This window comes from Phyllobates terribilis, unplaced genomic scaffold, assembly GCF_046119375.1.
Source record: "Phyllobates terribilis strain yellow unplaced genomic scaffold, ASM4611937v1 Scaffold_3__8_contigs__length_932513732, whole genome shotgun sequence".
Taxonomy (NCBI): Eukaryota; Metazoa; Chordata; class Amphibia; order Anura; family Dendrobatidae; genus Phyllobates; species Phyllobates terribilis.
In genome coordinates, this window is record NW_027362763.1 from 53,592,112 (window position 1) to 53,609,520 (window position 17,409).

Consider the following 17,409-nt stretch of genomic DNA (forward strand, 5'->3'; position numbering starts at 1 on the left):
CCCCTTCTCCAGGTGTCACCTCCCCTTAGTGCCCCTTCTCCAGGTGTCTCCCCTCCTTAGTTCCCCTTCTCCAGGTGTCTCCCCTTTTTACTTCCCCTTCTCCTGGTGTCACCTCCCCTTAGTTCCCCTTCTCCAGGTGTCTCCCCTCCTTAGTGCCCCTTCGCCAGATGTCTTCCCTCCTTAGTTCCTCTGCTCCAGGTATTATTACACCACACAGAATAAATCAGTACAGGTTGGTTTTACAGCAAAAGTTAACTTTCTTTACGGCACAGTCGCCTCACCAGCCTCTACGCCCTCTGGGCACACACAGGAAGGATCGGCATCACCATGACAACGCTGGATGCGGCCGCCAGAGGGAGCTGTGGGCTCAGAGCATGTGTTATCTCTGAAGGAGCGCGTGCACGCAGCTGGGCGGGAACAGAGCGGCGCCGAGCACAGTGATGGGCGGAGTCATGACAGCGGTGGAATCTCGCGAGACTTGGCAGCTCGGCGGTGCGTTCTCCTCCAAGGCAGCGGTGTACAGTGCGAGGCGGAGACACCGGGCGGCGGTAAGAGGGGAACCGGGGGGGATACAGAGGGGGAGTAGGAGTGAGAGACTGACGAGCGGTCACCGGGTGTTACTGAGCGCTGGTGCACAGCGAACGGCGCCCTCCTGTCCTTTGTATTTATGTATACTGCCCTCCTGTATCTGACCATGTATACAATGTACTGTGCCATTTATCACATCCCCCTCCTTATATATTATACACCCTGTGTCATTTATCACATCCTCCTCCTTATATATTATACACCCTGTGCCATATATCACATCCCCCTCCTTATATATTATACACCCTGTGCCATATATCACATCCCCCTCCTTATATATTATACACCCTGTGTCATATATCACATCCCCCTCCTTATATATTATACACCCTGTCATATATCACATCCTCCTCCTTATATATTATACACCCTGTGCCATATATCACATCCCCCTCCTTATATATTATACACCCTGTCATATATCACATCCTCCTCCTTATATATTATACACCCTGTGCCATATATCACATCCCCCTCCTTATATATTATACACCCTGTGCCATATATCACATCCCCCTCCTTATATATTATACACCCTGTGCCATATATCACATCCCCCTCCTTATATATTATACACCCTGTGCCATATATCACATCCTCCTCCTTATATATTATACACCCTGTGCCATATATCACATCCCCCTCCTTATATATTATACACCCTGTGTCATATATCACATCCCCCTCCTTATATATTATACACCCTGTGTCATATATCACATCCCCCTCCTTATATATTATACACCCTGTGTCATATATCACATCCCCCTCCTTATATATTATACACCCTGTGTCATATATCACATCCCCCTCCTTATATATTATACACCCTGTGCCATATATCACATCCCCCTCCTTATATATTATACACCCTGTGCCATATATCACATCCCCCTCCTTATATATTATACACCCTGTGCCATATATCACATCCCCCTCCTTATATATTATACACCCTGTGTCATATATCACATCCCCCTCCTTATATATTATACACCGTGTCATATATCACATCCCCCTCCTTATATGTTAAACACCCTTTGTCATATATTACATCCCCCTCCTTATATATTATACACCCTGTGTCATATATCACATCCCCCTCCTTATATATTATACACCCTGTGCCATATATCACATCCCCCTCCTTATATATTATGCACCCTGTGTCATATATCACATCCCCCTCCTTATATATTATACACCCTGTGCCATATATCACATCCCCCTCCTTATATGTTATACACCCTGTGCCATATATCACATCCCCCTCCTTATATGTTATACACCCTTTGTCATATATTACATCCCCCTCCTTATATATTATACACCCTGTGTCATATATCACATCCCCCTCCTTATATGTTATACACCCTTTGTCATATATTACATCCCCCTCCTTATATGTTATACACCCTTTGTCATATATCACATCCCCCTCCTTATATATTATACACCCTGTGTCATATATCACATCCCCCTCCTTATATATTATACACCCTGTGTCATATATCACATCCCCCTCCTTATATATTATACACCCTGTGCCATATATCACATCCCCCTCCTTATATATTATACACCCTGTGTCATATATCACATCCCCCTCCTTATATATTATACACCCTGTGCCATATATCACATCCCCCTCCTTATATATTATACACCCTGTGCCATATATCACATCCCCCTCCTTATATATTATACACCCTGTGCCATATATCACATCCCCCTCCTTATATATTATACACCCTGTGCCATATATCACATCCCCCTCCTTATATATTATACACCGTGTGTCATATATCACATCCCCCTCCTTATATATTATACACCCTGTGCCATATATCACATCCCCCTCCTTATATATTATACACCCTGTGCCATATATCACATCCCCCTCCTTATATATTATACACCCTGTGTCATATATCACATCCCCCTCCTTATATATTATACACCCTGTGTCATATATCACATCCCCCTCCTTATATATTATACACCCTGTGTCATATATCACATCCCCCTCCTTATATATTATACACCCTGTGCCATATATCACATCCCCCCCCTTATATATTATACACCCTGTGCCATATATCACATCCCCCTCCTTATATATTATACACCCTGTGCCATATATCACACCCTCCTCCTTATATATTATACACCCTGTGCCATATATCACATCCCCCCTCCTTATGTTATACACCCTGTGTCATATATCACATCCCCCTCCTTATATGTTATACACCCTTTGTCATATATTACATCCCCCTCCTTATATGTTATACACCCTTTGTCATATATTACATCCCCCTCCTTATATATTATACACCCTGTGTCATATATCGCATCGAACACCTTATATATTATACACCCTGTGCCATATATCACATCCCCTCCTTATATATTATACACCCTGTGCCATATATCACATCCCCTCCTTATATATTATACACCCTGTGCCATATATCACATCCCCTCCTTATATATTATACACCCTGTGTCATATATCACATCCCCTCCTTATATATTATACACCCTGTGTCATATATCGCATCCCCCTCCTTATATATTATACACCCTGTGCCATATATCACATCCCCCTCCTTATATATTATACACCCTGTGCCATATATCACATCCCCTCCTTATATATTATACACCCTGTGCCATATATCACATCCCCTCCTTATATATTATACACCCTGTGTCATATATCACATCCCCTCCTTATATATTTTACACCCTGTGTCATGTATCACATCCCCTCCTTATATAATATACACCCTGTGTCATGTATCACATCCCCTCCTTATATATTATACACCCTGTCATATATCACATCCCCCTCCTTATATATTATACACCCTGTGTCATATATCACATCCCCCTCCTTATATATTATACACCCTGTGTCATATATCACATCCCCCTCCTTATATATTATACACCCTGTCATATATCACATCCCCCTCCTTATATATTATACACCCTGTGTCATATATCACATCCCCCTCCTTATATATTATACACCCTGTGTCATATATCACATCCCCCTCCTTATATATTATACACCCTGTGTCATATATCACATCCCCCTCCTTATATATTATACACCCTGTGCCATATATCACATCCCCCTCCTTATATATTATACACCCTGTGCCATATATCACATCCCCCTCCTTATATATTATACACCCTGTGTCATATATCACATCCCCCTCCTTATATATTATACACCCTGTGTCATATATCACATCCCCCTCCTTATATATTATACACCCTGTGTCATATATCACATCCCCCTCCTTATATATTATACACCCTGTGTCATATATCACATCCCCCTCCTTATATATTATACACCCTGTGTCATATATCACATCCCCCTCCTTATATATTATACACCCTGTGTCATATATCACATCCCCCTCCTTATATATTATACACCCTGTGTCATATATCACATCCCCCTCCTTATATATTATACACCCTGTGTCATATATCACATCCCCCTCCTTATATATTATACACCCTGTGCCATATATCACATCCCCCTCCTTATATATTATACACCCTGTGTCATATATCACATCCCCCTCCTTATATATTATACACCCTGTGCCATATATCACATCCCCTCCTTATATATTATACACCCTGTGCCATATATCACATCCCCCTCCTTATATATTATACACCCTGTGTCATATATCACATCCCCCTCCTTATATATTATACACCCTGTGCCATATATCACATCCCCCTCCTTATATATTATACACCCTGTGCCATATATCACATCCCCCTCCTTAAATATTATACACCCTGTGCCATATATCACATCCCCCTCCTTATATATTATACACCCTGTGCCATATATCACATCCCCCTCCTTATATACTATATACCCTGTGACATATATCACATCCTCCTCCTTATATATTATACACCCTGTGCCATATATCACTTCCCCTCCTTATATATTATACACCCTGTGTCATATATCACATCCCCCTCCTTATATACTATATACCCTGTGTCATATATCTCAACCCCCTCCTTACATATTATATACCCTGTGTCATATATCACATCCCCCTCCTTATATATTATACACCCTGTGTCATATATCACATCCCCTCCTTATATATTATACACCCTGTGCCATATATCACATCCCCCTCCTTATATATTAAAAAACTCCTTCTTATTCATATTATATACCCTGTGTCATATGTCACATTCCTTCTTATACAGCCATGTCCGAAAGCGTTGGCACCCTTTAAATTGTTCCAGAAAATAAAGTGTTTTTCCCAGAAAACTACTGCAATTACTCATATTTTGTTATATACATGTTTATTTCCCTTCTATGTATTGGAACAACACAAAAAAAGCAGTAAAAAAGGCAAATTGGACATAATTTCACACACAGCCCCAAAAATGGGCCGGACAATATTGTTTATACCTTTCCAGAATTGTGAATAAACCACTTGTTTCAAGCATGTGATGCTTGTTCACACTCACCTGTGGCAAGTAACAGGGGTGGGCAATATGAAAATCACACCTGAAACCAGATAAAAAAGGGAGAAGTTGACTCAATTTTTTCATTGTGTTTGTGTGTGCCACACTAAGCATGGGTAACAGAAAGAGGGGAAGAGAACTGTCTGAGGACTTGAGAACCAAAATTGTTGAAGAATATCAACAATCTCAAGGTTACAAGTTCATGTCCAGGGATCTTGATGTTCCTTTGTCCACAGTGCGGAACATAAAAAGTTAACAACCCATGGCATTGTAGCTAATCTCCCTGGATGTGGACGATAGAAAAATTGATGAAAGGTTGCAACGAAGGATAGTCCAGATGGTGGAAAAGCAGCCGCAATCAAGTTCCAAAGAGATTCAAGCTGTCCTGCATGTTCAGGATACATCAATGTCAGTGCGAACTATCAGTTCACATTTGAATGAAATGAATCGCTATGGCAGGAGACCCAGGAGGATCCCACTGCTGACACACACATAAAAATGCTAGACTGCAGTTTACCAATATGTACGTTAGCAAGCCAAAATCCTTCTGGGAAATCGTCTTGTGGACAGATGAGACCAAGATAGAGCTTTTTGGTAAAGCACATCATTCTACTGTTTACCGAAAACAGAATGAGGCCTACAAGGAAAAGAACACAGTACCTACAGTCAGATATGGCGGAGGTTCAAATATGTTTTTGGGTTGTTTTGCTGCCTCTGGCACTGGGTGCCTTGACTGTGCAAGGCATCGTGAAATCCTGGAGATTATCAAATCATTTTGGGTGGCGGTGTAGTGCCCAGTGTCAGAAAGCTGGGTTTGTATACTAGGTCATTGGTCTTCCAGCAGGGCAATGACCCCTCATCAAGAAAATGCCAAGAGTGTGCAAAGCAGTCATCAAAGCAAAAGGTGGCTACTTTGAAGAACCTAGAATATAAGACATATTTTCAGTTGTTTCACACTTTTTTGTTAAGTATATAATTCCACATGTGTTAATTCATAGTTTTGATGCCTTCAGTGTGAATGTACAATTTTCATAGCCATGAAAATACAGAAAAATCTTTAAATGAGAATGTGTGTCCAAACTTTTGGTCTGTACTGTACTTCAAGAAGTCACAGAAATGGATAGAAACAAAGCACTGGAGAGTTCTGAAGTGGCAGCAATGAGTCCGGATCTAAATCCCATTGACACCTGTGGAGAGATCTTACAATTGCTGTTGGGAGAAGACGTCTTCACATATGAGAGACCAGGAGCATTTTGTAAGAAGAGTCCAAAATTCCAGGTGAGAAGTGCAAGAAGCTGATGGTTATAGGAAGCGATTGATTAGTTACTTATTCCAAAGGAAGCGACCAAATATTAAGTTGAGGGTGCCAACAATTTTCTCCAGCCAGTTTTTGGGGTTTTGTTTGAAATTATATCCAATTTGTCTTTTTCTCTGTTTTTGTGTTGTTCCAATACACACACAGGAAATAAACGTGTATAACAAAACGTGTAGAATTCAATAATTTTCTGGGAGAAATACTTCATTTTCTGGAACAATTTCAAGGGTGCCAACACTTTCAACCATGACTGTATATTATATATATTGTGTCATATATCACATTCCTCCTTTTTATTGTTTATTTTGTGTTACATATTATATACACTATCCATGTGCAAGAGTTTGACAGTTGTGGAGTAAAATATGCTGCAGAGTCAAAATCTTTCAGAAATGCAAGTGGTAATTGTTAAGTCATAAAGTTCAAAGTGAATGAAGGAAGGAGAATTCTAAATCCCATCAGTGTCTGGCGACGGGCCGTCGCCTCCCGTCGTCCGTGTCTGGCGACGGGCCGTCGCCTCCAAAAAAAAAAAAAAAAAAAAAAAAAAGCTAGGCTTCAGTCCCCTTCCCATTAGCCGCTGACCACTTAGTAGATTGGTTGTGGCATTGGTATGTACTAAGGCCCTGTGTGCGCTCCAGCTCGGCCTTGTCGTGCCCTCTGTGAGCGGGGACACTTTGAAGAATTCTGCCAGTTTGCTAACAGTCCTCATTAAAAATATTGTTTTATGTCTCTGGTTGCTGTGCCGTATACGTTTCCATAGTAACAGACAGCAAACAAAACCCTGTGTAGTCTCTTCCTGCGGGCATATTTCCTTCTGTCATCTGCTTGCTTACCCCTCCATTGTGAATGCATTGGAGAATCAATAAAAAAAAAAAAAAAAATTTCTACCGTGTAAGTCTGTGTGCACACATTATGCCTTTGCTGCATTTCTGTTGCATTTTTTACTACACAGTTTTGTCACAAAAACTGAAGCAATTCTTGGAACCAGCAATGAGATTCGTGAAGTCTCATGCACACGCTGCTTATTTTTTCCTTGCAGATTTGAAGAAGTTTCATCTTTGCAGAATGTCAATTATTTCATTATTTTTGCAGCGTTTTTCTCCCATTACAATATATGTGAAATATATGTATCAAAAATGTAAGCGTAAAAAGAAAAAAAGCCTGCATTTTTCTTCTACACGTAGACTAACTAGTCTTCAGGTTTTTTTTTTTGTTTTTTTAAACAGATCTGTTAAAAAAAAATCACTTTTTTTTCTGCAGCGAAACCTGCTCTCTTGACAGGAAAGAAGCCGCATCAAAAATGCAGGTTTTGGTGCTTTTTCAGGATCCCAAAGTTCAGCTTTGCTTCTACCACATAATCATGAACACAGGTAACCAATGTAAGACACATGTTCATGAAAAAATACACATTACAAATGTAACAGCTCCCCCCCCCCGCTGTTACATTTGTGAGTTGTTCAGGTATAGCTTACCTAAGACATTGGCAGAGCATTGAGTTTGTAGGACACTGTTTACTTTCACACTTTGGTCGGCCATTGAGTTGCTCAGGCATTGTTCAATTTCACACCTTGGTCGGCCACAGGTATTATTCAATCTCACACCTACTCACATCTACTTTTGATGCATCACTAATTTAATTAAACTGTACTAATCCAAACTTAGATCCCTTTCTTTCATGACCTTGTTCTTAGTTGTGAGTGATCCCCCTCCATGGATGAGAAGCCCCCACACGAGTGTTCTCCGGATACTTTACTGTTGGCAGACACAGGACTCGTGGCAGCGCTCACTTTTTCTTATCCGGGTTATTTTTCCAGACTTTCCAAACAATCTAAAGGGGTTTCATCAAAGAAAATAACTTTACCCCGGTCCTTCTAAAGTCCAATCCCTGTACTTCCTGTACAATATCAGTCTGTCATTGATGTTTTTCTTGGAGAAAAGTGGTATATTTGCTTCACTACTTGAAACCAGGCAAGGACCGAAAGCCTTCACACTGTGCATGCCGATACTGTCGCCTGTCCGCCAGCTCTGCGCTTGTGTAGAACCGATCCCTTAGCTCAATCCTCTTTAGGATACTTTCCTGCCACTTGCTGGACTTTCTTAGCCACCCTGAAATCGTCTTCAACAAAATTGGACCTTTTTGAAGTTTTTGATGAGCCAATAAATCTTACAAGTGGCAATGTCCTTGCCTGTGAAGCCCTTTCGATTTAAAACCATGATGACTGCATGTGTTTTCTTAGGAAGTAACCATGGTTAATGGAAGACTTCAGCACCAGTCCCTTTTTTTTTAGAGCAACCAGTCTGCTCCTATAATCCAGTCAGCATAACAGATTGATATCCGCTGCCTTGTCCTCGTTAACACTTTCTCCTGAGCTGACAAAATCATCACTGGAATGATGTCAGCCGGTCATTTTGTGGCAGGGCTGAAAGTCATTGGAAAAGGGAGTTTTGTAATTTTAAAATCGCTTTCATGGCAAGGAGGGACTGCAAAACTTTGCAATTCATCTGGCCCTCTTCAGAACTTTCTGGAGCGAATGCAAATTGTTACTATAAAAACAGAAGTAGGAAAAATTTTGTGTCCAAACAATATTGGCCGCCTGTTCCACTCATTGATTACCCTCACTTTAGCAAAGTTTTTTTCTAATAGAATATAGGGCCTGATTTGTGATTGCGTTTCCTCTTTTTGGTCTAGTTTTTTGTTTGTTTCCTTATTTTTCATTTGCACCTGATTCCTCTATTAATTTGCACTTTTTTTTTTCTGTTAGCGTATTTTTTCCCCCCACTATTGTGCCCTGGGTTTGGGATTTCTTGATGTTCCACGGAGCATTATTATGTGCTCCCAGAATTTTTCTTCAAACATCATGCTACATCTTAACGGAACATTAGACTTTTTAGAAAAAAATTTGACGCAAAAGAGGATCAGGATAAAGACAAAATCTATGAACCGCATGCGCTGTTTTGAAAACCAAGAAAAAGAAAAGTGACTTAAAATAAAACAAAAAAATGATGGCTCGGATCCATAAGATGAATGCGTCTTGCACTCATCCGTCTGTGTATGTGTAGCCGTGCGAGGTGTAGAGAGGGCAGCCGCTCCGGCTTGTCGCACAGCCGTGCCCGTACCTTGGCGTTCATTCCCCTCGAGCTGACGGCTGCGGATGTCCTTGTTCAGTCCTTAGGGAGCAGCGGAGTCCCAACGCTCGTCCTTTCTGCCTTTATTCTTCTCTCGCTCAGCTTTGCCCTGTTAACCCCCCTGATGCTCCTTTCTTCCCAGTTCCACTTCTTGAGAAATCCTAATGACGATAATATCTGTTCCTTAGGCTGCAAAGTGTGAGCCATTATAGGAAATTTGAGCGGCTTATTTTTTTTTTTTTTCTTTGCAATCCTTCTGGTTAATACTTTTAAGGACTTTTTCTTTTAATACAATATATTATTTTTTTGATATTTGTTGCATTTTTTTTTTTTTTTTTTGCAATATATTTTTCTAATATTTTGTTACATATGTTTCTTTTTTTTTAATACAATCTTTTTTTATATATTTTTGTTACATATTTTTCTTTTTTTTAAATATATATTTTTTCTGATTTTCGTTACTTTTTTTACCATATATTTTTCTTTTATACAAGATATTATTTTTTTTCCAGATATTTCTGTGATATGGGATACGGTATAGTCTGATATTTTTTACATATTATTTTTATACTTTTTTTTTTTTTTTCAGATATTTTTATTACATTTTTTTTTTATTTTTTTCCTATATATATATATTTTTTTTTCGTTTTGTTTTTGCTACATCCTTTCTCGTTCTCTGGGGCTGACAATATTTGGCTGACCCATAGTCTGATTGTTTCACTGGGAAACCAAATTGCAAGATCAAAATGAGCCACCTCCTCGGACCTTACCGGGGTCACTTGTGACTGGAGCGATCAAAGGGGTAAAAATCCATGATCAGAGGTTCCTCCGATCACTTTTATGTAATTTAATACTTGAGTCTCATGATTCATAGAGGCAGCAAAAACTGTCACTATAGATTTAATCCCTACCTGCTTACATTGCATTAACCCGGCTTGTGTACCCCTCGTGGTACGTGTACTGTGGAAATGAGGACCACTTTTGGATCTACCGCCCTGACTTTTTGGGCAGGTCCTTTATTTGGCTGCAGGGATGGGCCCAGATTTAGACTGTGCACACCGACTTTCCAGGTTTTAAAGCAGGCGATTAATTTCCCCCAATTACACCCAGATTACCTCTCCATTTGTGCAGCAGTGACAGAACTCTGCACATTAGCACTTATTAATGAAAGCTTATCTGCGGCCATAGATTATTTCACAGAGGTAGGCGAGTCCACTTTGTGGCAAGATAACAGTCCCAGCCGAAGCAGTGACTTGTATGAATAGACCTGTAATAAGTGATAATACAGTGACTAGTCACATGGAGCTCAAATCTACATGCTGAACGAGATCCTGCCATGTTGTATCTGTAGACGGCACCCTATAGAGAAGGAGAAGCTGAGCATAATGATGTATAGGTTTGTTGGAAAAGATTGGGAAATCCATGATGTTTGTATGTACGAGTCCAGTGGGCGGTCCTAGTCAGTGATCGACAGTCTTCTCTATGACTGCATGCAGAGATTAGCTGTCAATCACTGATAAAGACCTCCCTCTCTTTTCCGACAAAGCTATATCATTCTGCTCCACTTCTCCTTCCCTATACTGTGCTGTCCACAGATACATGACAGGTACGACTTTCTGCAGGTTATAATGCAGATCGATGTATCGCTGGACTCCGGGGGCGGCCCCGCTGGACTCCGGGGGCGGCCCCGCTGGACTCCGGGGGCGGCCCCGCTGGACTCCTAAGCCTACCGTGAACAGAGATGTCGGTTAATAATATAGAACTAGTCTGAATCTTAGCCCTTTTAAAGCTCTGCTCACACTCCTACAATAATTAGGAGTCTATCAGTGTGACCGCCCACTGGACTCCGGACAGCCCACTGGACTCCTAATCCTTCAGTGAGAAGGTGTCAATCTATGATTTAAAACTAGGCTGAATCTTTCCCCCAAAAACTATGTATTAGTGCTCTGACTGCGTGGACATCTCCATCGTGCCCACATGAGCAGGACCACGGCTGAAATACACTGCCACAGTCCTGCCCGAACAATGGAGATAGGAAACACCTGATCACAGACACTTTATTCGTTGTAGGGAAATGGTCTACATGACCTCATCTGCTGCAGACTTAATATCCATCATTAACGATCAATGATCTTATGGGACTTAAAAGCAACACCACACACAACCTCTTTACAGGTTGTGTGTGGCATTGGTGCTCTGTTCCTTTGAAGTACTACCTAAAAACTGGTTTGGAAATAAAGTCGCCATATTCTAATCCTATACAATCTCTTCAAATGCTCCCATACAGTTAAGATTGAAGTCAGATCATTTCAATCGTACACGGCGGCCTCTGGACAGGTTATGTCGGGAGTTAGAATCTTGTTGAATTAATTACAAAGCCCAATCATTTTCTTCCTAAGGGTGCGGCCAAAGATGTGGGAAGTGTCCCGCTTATCTCCTCCACATTGATACCGCGTACAGACTCGGCCGAGCAGAGTGCGCATGTATATGGGGCAGTCGGAAGAGAGAGCTGTCTGCTAAACCAGCTCTGAGGTGACTGATAATCTAGGTGCTCGTTCAGACAGGCATGTTTTCGGTCTGTGCTTTCCATGTGACAGTACACGAACCAACAAGTCAGGTTACTAAAGCCCATGGGCGTTCTTAGATCTACACGGAACAAAATTCAGAATGCACTTTTCTAACCATCCGCAATGTAGATGAGCACATGGAGACAATTGCGGCTACAATTCGTAGAAGAGACTGGCCCAATTTTTCTTCTGGCTGTCTGAACCTGACATTAAGGTCTGCCCGAATTACGTATATATGCCTTTAAGTGATAGGAAGCATTCCACGTGCTCATTACGGTTCATCAACGTCTAGTGATTTTAATGGACACCAGTTGTAGAAGGGGCTCCTAAGTGGGGTGTTGGCCCATCCGGCAGCCATATGCAACATAGTGTCCAAACCAACTGTTTATCAAGTGCCGGGGCATTGATTTCTAATGGCCCTGTAGCCTGTTACCAATTTTAAAGGGGTATTCAGAGATATTGAAAGTTGTCCCCCTATCCATACGATACAATGTACGGAACAACTAGTTCTGAATGGAGTGGAGATCCATCTCCTGCCAAGAAATAATTTCTGCAAATCCCCCTTCATTCTTCCGTGCACTGTCATGCTCCGAGGCGTCTGCAATATTCCTCCTCCATGCAGTCCCAGACGTTCCTTGGTTGCCCACCATTAACGGGTGATTTATGACACACAGGTCTATGGGTTGAATATCTAATAGAAATTGCACTACATAAAATGGGAAATATCCAGATCTATTTGTTTCTGGATCCAACTTCATAGTCCAACTAGTTATTTTAGACAGTCTTGGTTGATAGGGATTCTCTTCCAGCCAGTAGATAATTAGGTGATCATTCAGCTTATTCCAGTCTCGGATCTGCCAATAATGGGTTGTTGCATCGGTGTCTGATATAAAAGTGGAGATCCCACTCTTTTAGGCTTTTGGGCCTACATTTTCCAGCAATGTACTTTGTTTTTATGCTTTTATTGCCGTCCATTAGCGTGGAGTAATACTTGTTTTAATATTTTGAAGGTCTTTTTCTTGATTTTGTTTCGAAGCGTACGTTCACATCTCCACTTTCTTCTTTCAGGCCTGAAGCATCGTCTGAAGTGTCCAGTGATTGCGATATATCTGGGAAATTGCCTTTTCTTCTTCACCATGGATCTCGAGCACCTATTCAGTTAACCAAGCCATTACGATGTCAAGTAGAGCAGAAAGTGTCTACTGGGTACAGACGGGCTTCTCACCGCCCCAGCAAACCCTCCGAATAACTCATTTATTACGTCTGGGATAAAACATGCATGATTGAGCCCGATCTTTACGAGCCTTGCGTTGTTGGTTTTAATATTACGCCCTGGAAAATGAAATTTCCATTTTATTGGCTTGTTGTTACTCAGACAGAGTAATTCTTCTTCAACAGTCCAAAATTTTGGTGGCATGGCTACTGACCCGACGTGATCTGTCGGTGTCACTCTTGAACTCATGAGTGGGTACACCATGCTACGCAATGGGGGATTGGGGAATGGAGGTCAACCGTGGATGCTACGTTGGTCCAGTCGGATCAGACTCTCCTGGCTGAGCTTCACGTTGTTCATCATCCTGGTTTTCTTCCCTCTGATCGCCCATTATTACCTCACCACCATCGACGACGCCAACAACGCAGGGAAGCCGATTTTCGTCCCTCGGACGGGCAACGAGCTCTGTGAGGTGAAACACGTTCAGGATCTATGTCGGATACGCGAATCTGTCAGCGAAGAGCTCCTGCAGTTGGAAGCCAAGCGTCAAGAACTCAACAGCGAGATCGCAAAGCTAAACCTAAAGATCGAGGCGTGTAAAAAAAGCATCGAGAACGCAAAGCAGGACCTTCTACAACTCAAGAACGTCATCAGTCAGACGGAACATTCCTACAAGGAACTGATGGCCCAAAACCAGCCAAAGCTTTCATTGCCAATCCGGCTGTTGCCAGATAAAGACGATGTTGACTTACCATTGCCAAAGTCCAAAAGGAACTGCCGGCTACATAATTGTTTTGACTACTCGAGGTGTCCGTTGACCTCGGGGTTCCCCGTGTTTGTGTACAACAGTGATCAGTACCCTTTCGGCAACGTGATAGACCCTTTGATCAAACAAGCCTTGGAGGCCAGTGTCAGAACTAATGTCTACTTGACCGAAAATGCAAATATTGCTTGTATATATGTAGTTTTATTGGGGGAAATGCAGGAAACATTGATGCCAAAACCTACTGATCTAGAGCAACAGTTGCACTCTTTGCCATATTGGAGGACTGATGGCCACAACCATCTAATAATAAATTTATCCCGAAAATCCGAGACCCAGAATTATCTCTATAACGTCAGCACTGGCCGCGCCATGATCGCCCAGTCCACGTTTTACGATTCTCAATACCGGCCAGGCTTCGACATAGTGGTGTCGCCATTAGTCCATGCCATGTCCGAACCAAACTTCTTAGAAATCCCAGCACAGGTACCCGTCAAAAGGAAATATCTATTCAGCTTCCAAGGCGAGAAGATCGAATCTTTACGCTCAAGTTTGCAAGAAGCTCGGTCGTTCGAGGAAGAGATTGAAGGCAATGCCCCGGCGGACTACGATGACCGTATCATCACCACTCTTAAAGCTGTCCAGGACAGTAAATTAGATTTTGTTATGGTTGAGTTTACCTGTAAAAATCAGCCAAAGGCGAGTCTGCCCACTGAGTGGGCGCTATGTGGGGGAAGAGAAGACAGGATAGAGCTACTGAAGCAATCCACCTTTGCACTGATCATAACCCCCGGGGATGCCCAGCTGGTCATATCTGCTGGCAGTGCCATGCGGCTTTTTGAGGCTCTTGAGGTTGGAGCCATTCCTGTCATTCTTGGGGAGCAAATCCAGTTACCCTACCATGATATGATCCGGTGGAACGAGGCCGTGTTAATCATACCAAAACCCCGAATTACAGAAGTGCATTTCTTGTTGAGGAGCATATCGGACAATGACCTCCTTGCCATGAGGAGGCAAGGACGTTTCTTGTGGGAAGCTTACTTTTCTACATCAGACACAGTTTTTAACACCATCCTGGCCACTATAAGAACTCGTATCCAAATTCCCGCCGCCCCTATTAAGGAGGAACCGGCTGTGGAAATCCCTCACCGTTCCGGTAAAGCTGCCGGTACGGACCCTAACATGGCTGATAACGGAGACTTGGATCTAGGTCCGGTAGAGACAGAACCTCCTTACGCTTCCCCCAAGTACCTGCGGAACTTTACACTGACAGCAACCGACATTTACCGTAACTGGAACTCTGCACCGGGTCCGTTTCACCTCTTCCCTCATACGCCTTTCGATCCAGTCTTGCCTTCCGAAGCAAAGTTCCTAGGCTCTGGAACTGGGTTTAGACCGATTGGTGGTGGGGCAGGTGGTTCGGGAAAAGAGTTTCAAGCTGCACTTGGTGGCAATGTCCCCCGGGAGCAGTTCACGGTGGTGATGTTGACTTACGAACGCGAGGAAGTATTAATGAACTCCTTGGAGAGATTGAACGGTCTCCCATATTTAAACAAGGTTGTGGTGGTGTGGAACTCCCCTAAGTTACCATCCGAAGACCTTCTGTGGCCCGACATTGGTGTGCCCATCGTGGTAAGTGGTACCTCCATTATCATTTGCCCAACATATCTTGTATTTTTTTTCCATCTTGAATTGAAAAAAGTTTTCCTTTCCTTTTGGCTGAATATTAGACCCGATGTTTTTTTTCACTGCATCTGTTTAGGTTTTTTTTTTTTGCCATAATGTTACCCTCAATTTTGGAGTGTAGGATTCTAATAACTTCATATAAGTCTTTATAGGACTCTAGATGGTGGCCCGATTCAAACGCATTGGGTATTCTAGAATATGTATGCGGTACACCGGGCACAATCAGCAGAGCGGTGTTTAAATTTGGCACCAATATCGCTGATTGGTCGTGGCCGGCGGCCAATCAGCGAACCGTGTTAGTGAGGGACGGAGAGCCTGTTTAAATTTGGCGCCAATCAGCACAGCGGTTTTTAAAGTTGGCGCCAATATCGCTGATTGGTCGCCGGCGGCCGGCGGCAGCGAGGTCAGCAGCGATGCAGCCGAAGTACCCTAACCGACGGCGCCGCTGACCTCCATGCGGCTACCGTCGGGAGATCAGCGGCTAGGGCCGCTGATCTCCTGACGGCAAGTGTGAAGGGAGGACAGGGGAGCGGCGCCGCCAGTCGGGATACTTCTGCGAGCAGCCGGTCGTCTCCCGCTCCCTGATCCTCACTAATACAATTCGCTGATTGGTCGCGGCCGCCGGCAACGACCAATCAGTGATATTGGCACCAAATTTAAACACCGCTGTGCTGATTGGCGCAGAGCGGTGTTTAGACTTGGCACCAATATAGCTGATTGGTCGCGACCGTCGGCAACGATCAATCAGCGTCGTATTAGTGTGGGCCCGGGAGCAGCGCTGCTTGTGCGGGTACTTCCGCTGCGAGCAGCTGGGAGATGACCGGCTGCTCGCAGCAGAAGCATCCCGACTGGCGGCGCCGCTCCCCGGTTCTCCCTTCACACTTACCGTCGGGAGATCAGCGGTCCTAGCCGCTGATCTCCCAACGGTAGCCGCATGGAGGTCAGCGGCGCCGCCGGTCGGGGTAGTGCTGCTGCGATCAGCCGGGAGATGACCAGCTGGCGCCGGTCATCTCCCGGCTGCATCGCCGCTGACCTCCGTGCGGCAGATGAGCTCCTAACGGCCGCCATCTTTTTTCTGAAATCCCGCGTCGCTGATTGGCCGCGGCCGGACCAATCAGCGTTATTTATTTGTGATGGTGAGTGTATTTAAAAGCACAGCATCCCAAATTGTCAAATGGAGGCCAGAAAGAAAGCAGTTTTTGGTACTGTGGAATCAAGTGACTTGCCTCTACCCATTAGGCCAGGGGTGGGCAATTAATTTTCTCAAGGGGCTACATGAGAGACCATGACTGTTGTGGAGGGCTGAACCAATAGGCTGAAATTAATTCTGATTAATATTAACATATAATTTTATATTGTATCACTTAATATTGAGCAGAATTAAGTATTATGACATCCCCCTATATACCATAGGAGTCCACACACAGCCCCCTTATAAATCGTATGAGCCCCCACATAGCCTCCCATATACTGAATGAGCCCCCACATAGCCTCCCATATACTGAATGAGCCCCCACATAGCCTCCCATATACTGAATGAGCCCCCACATAGCCTCCCATATACTGAATGAGCCCCCACATAGCCTCCCATATACTGAATGAGCCCCCACATAGCCTC

General features: G+C 43.2%; 1 protein-coding gene across 1 annotated transcript in view; it reads left to right on the forward strand.

Moving 5' to 3' along the window:
- Positions 1-413: 413 nt before the first annotated feature.
- Positions 414-17,409, forward strand: part of EXTL3 (exostosin like glycosyltransferase 3) — a 61,778-nt gene continuing 44,782 nt past the window's right edge. Inside the window, exons 1-2 of the mRNA XM_073673875.1 lie at positions 414-548; positions 13,198-15,737. Of these exons, the coding sequence (XP_073529976.1) occupies positions 13,590-15,737 (2,148 nt within the window). The 5' untranslated portion in view covers positions 414-548; positions 13,198-13,589. The remainder of the gene's footprint in view (positions 549-13,197; positions 15,738-17,409) is intronic.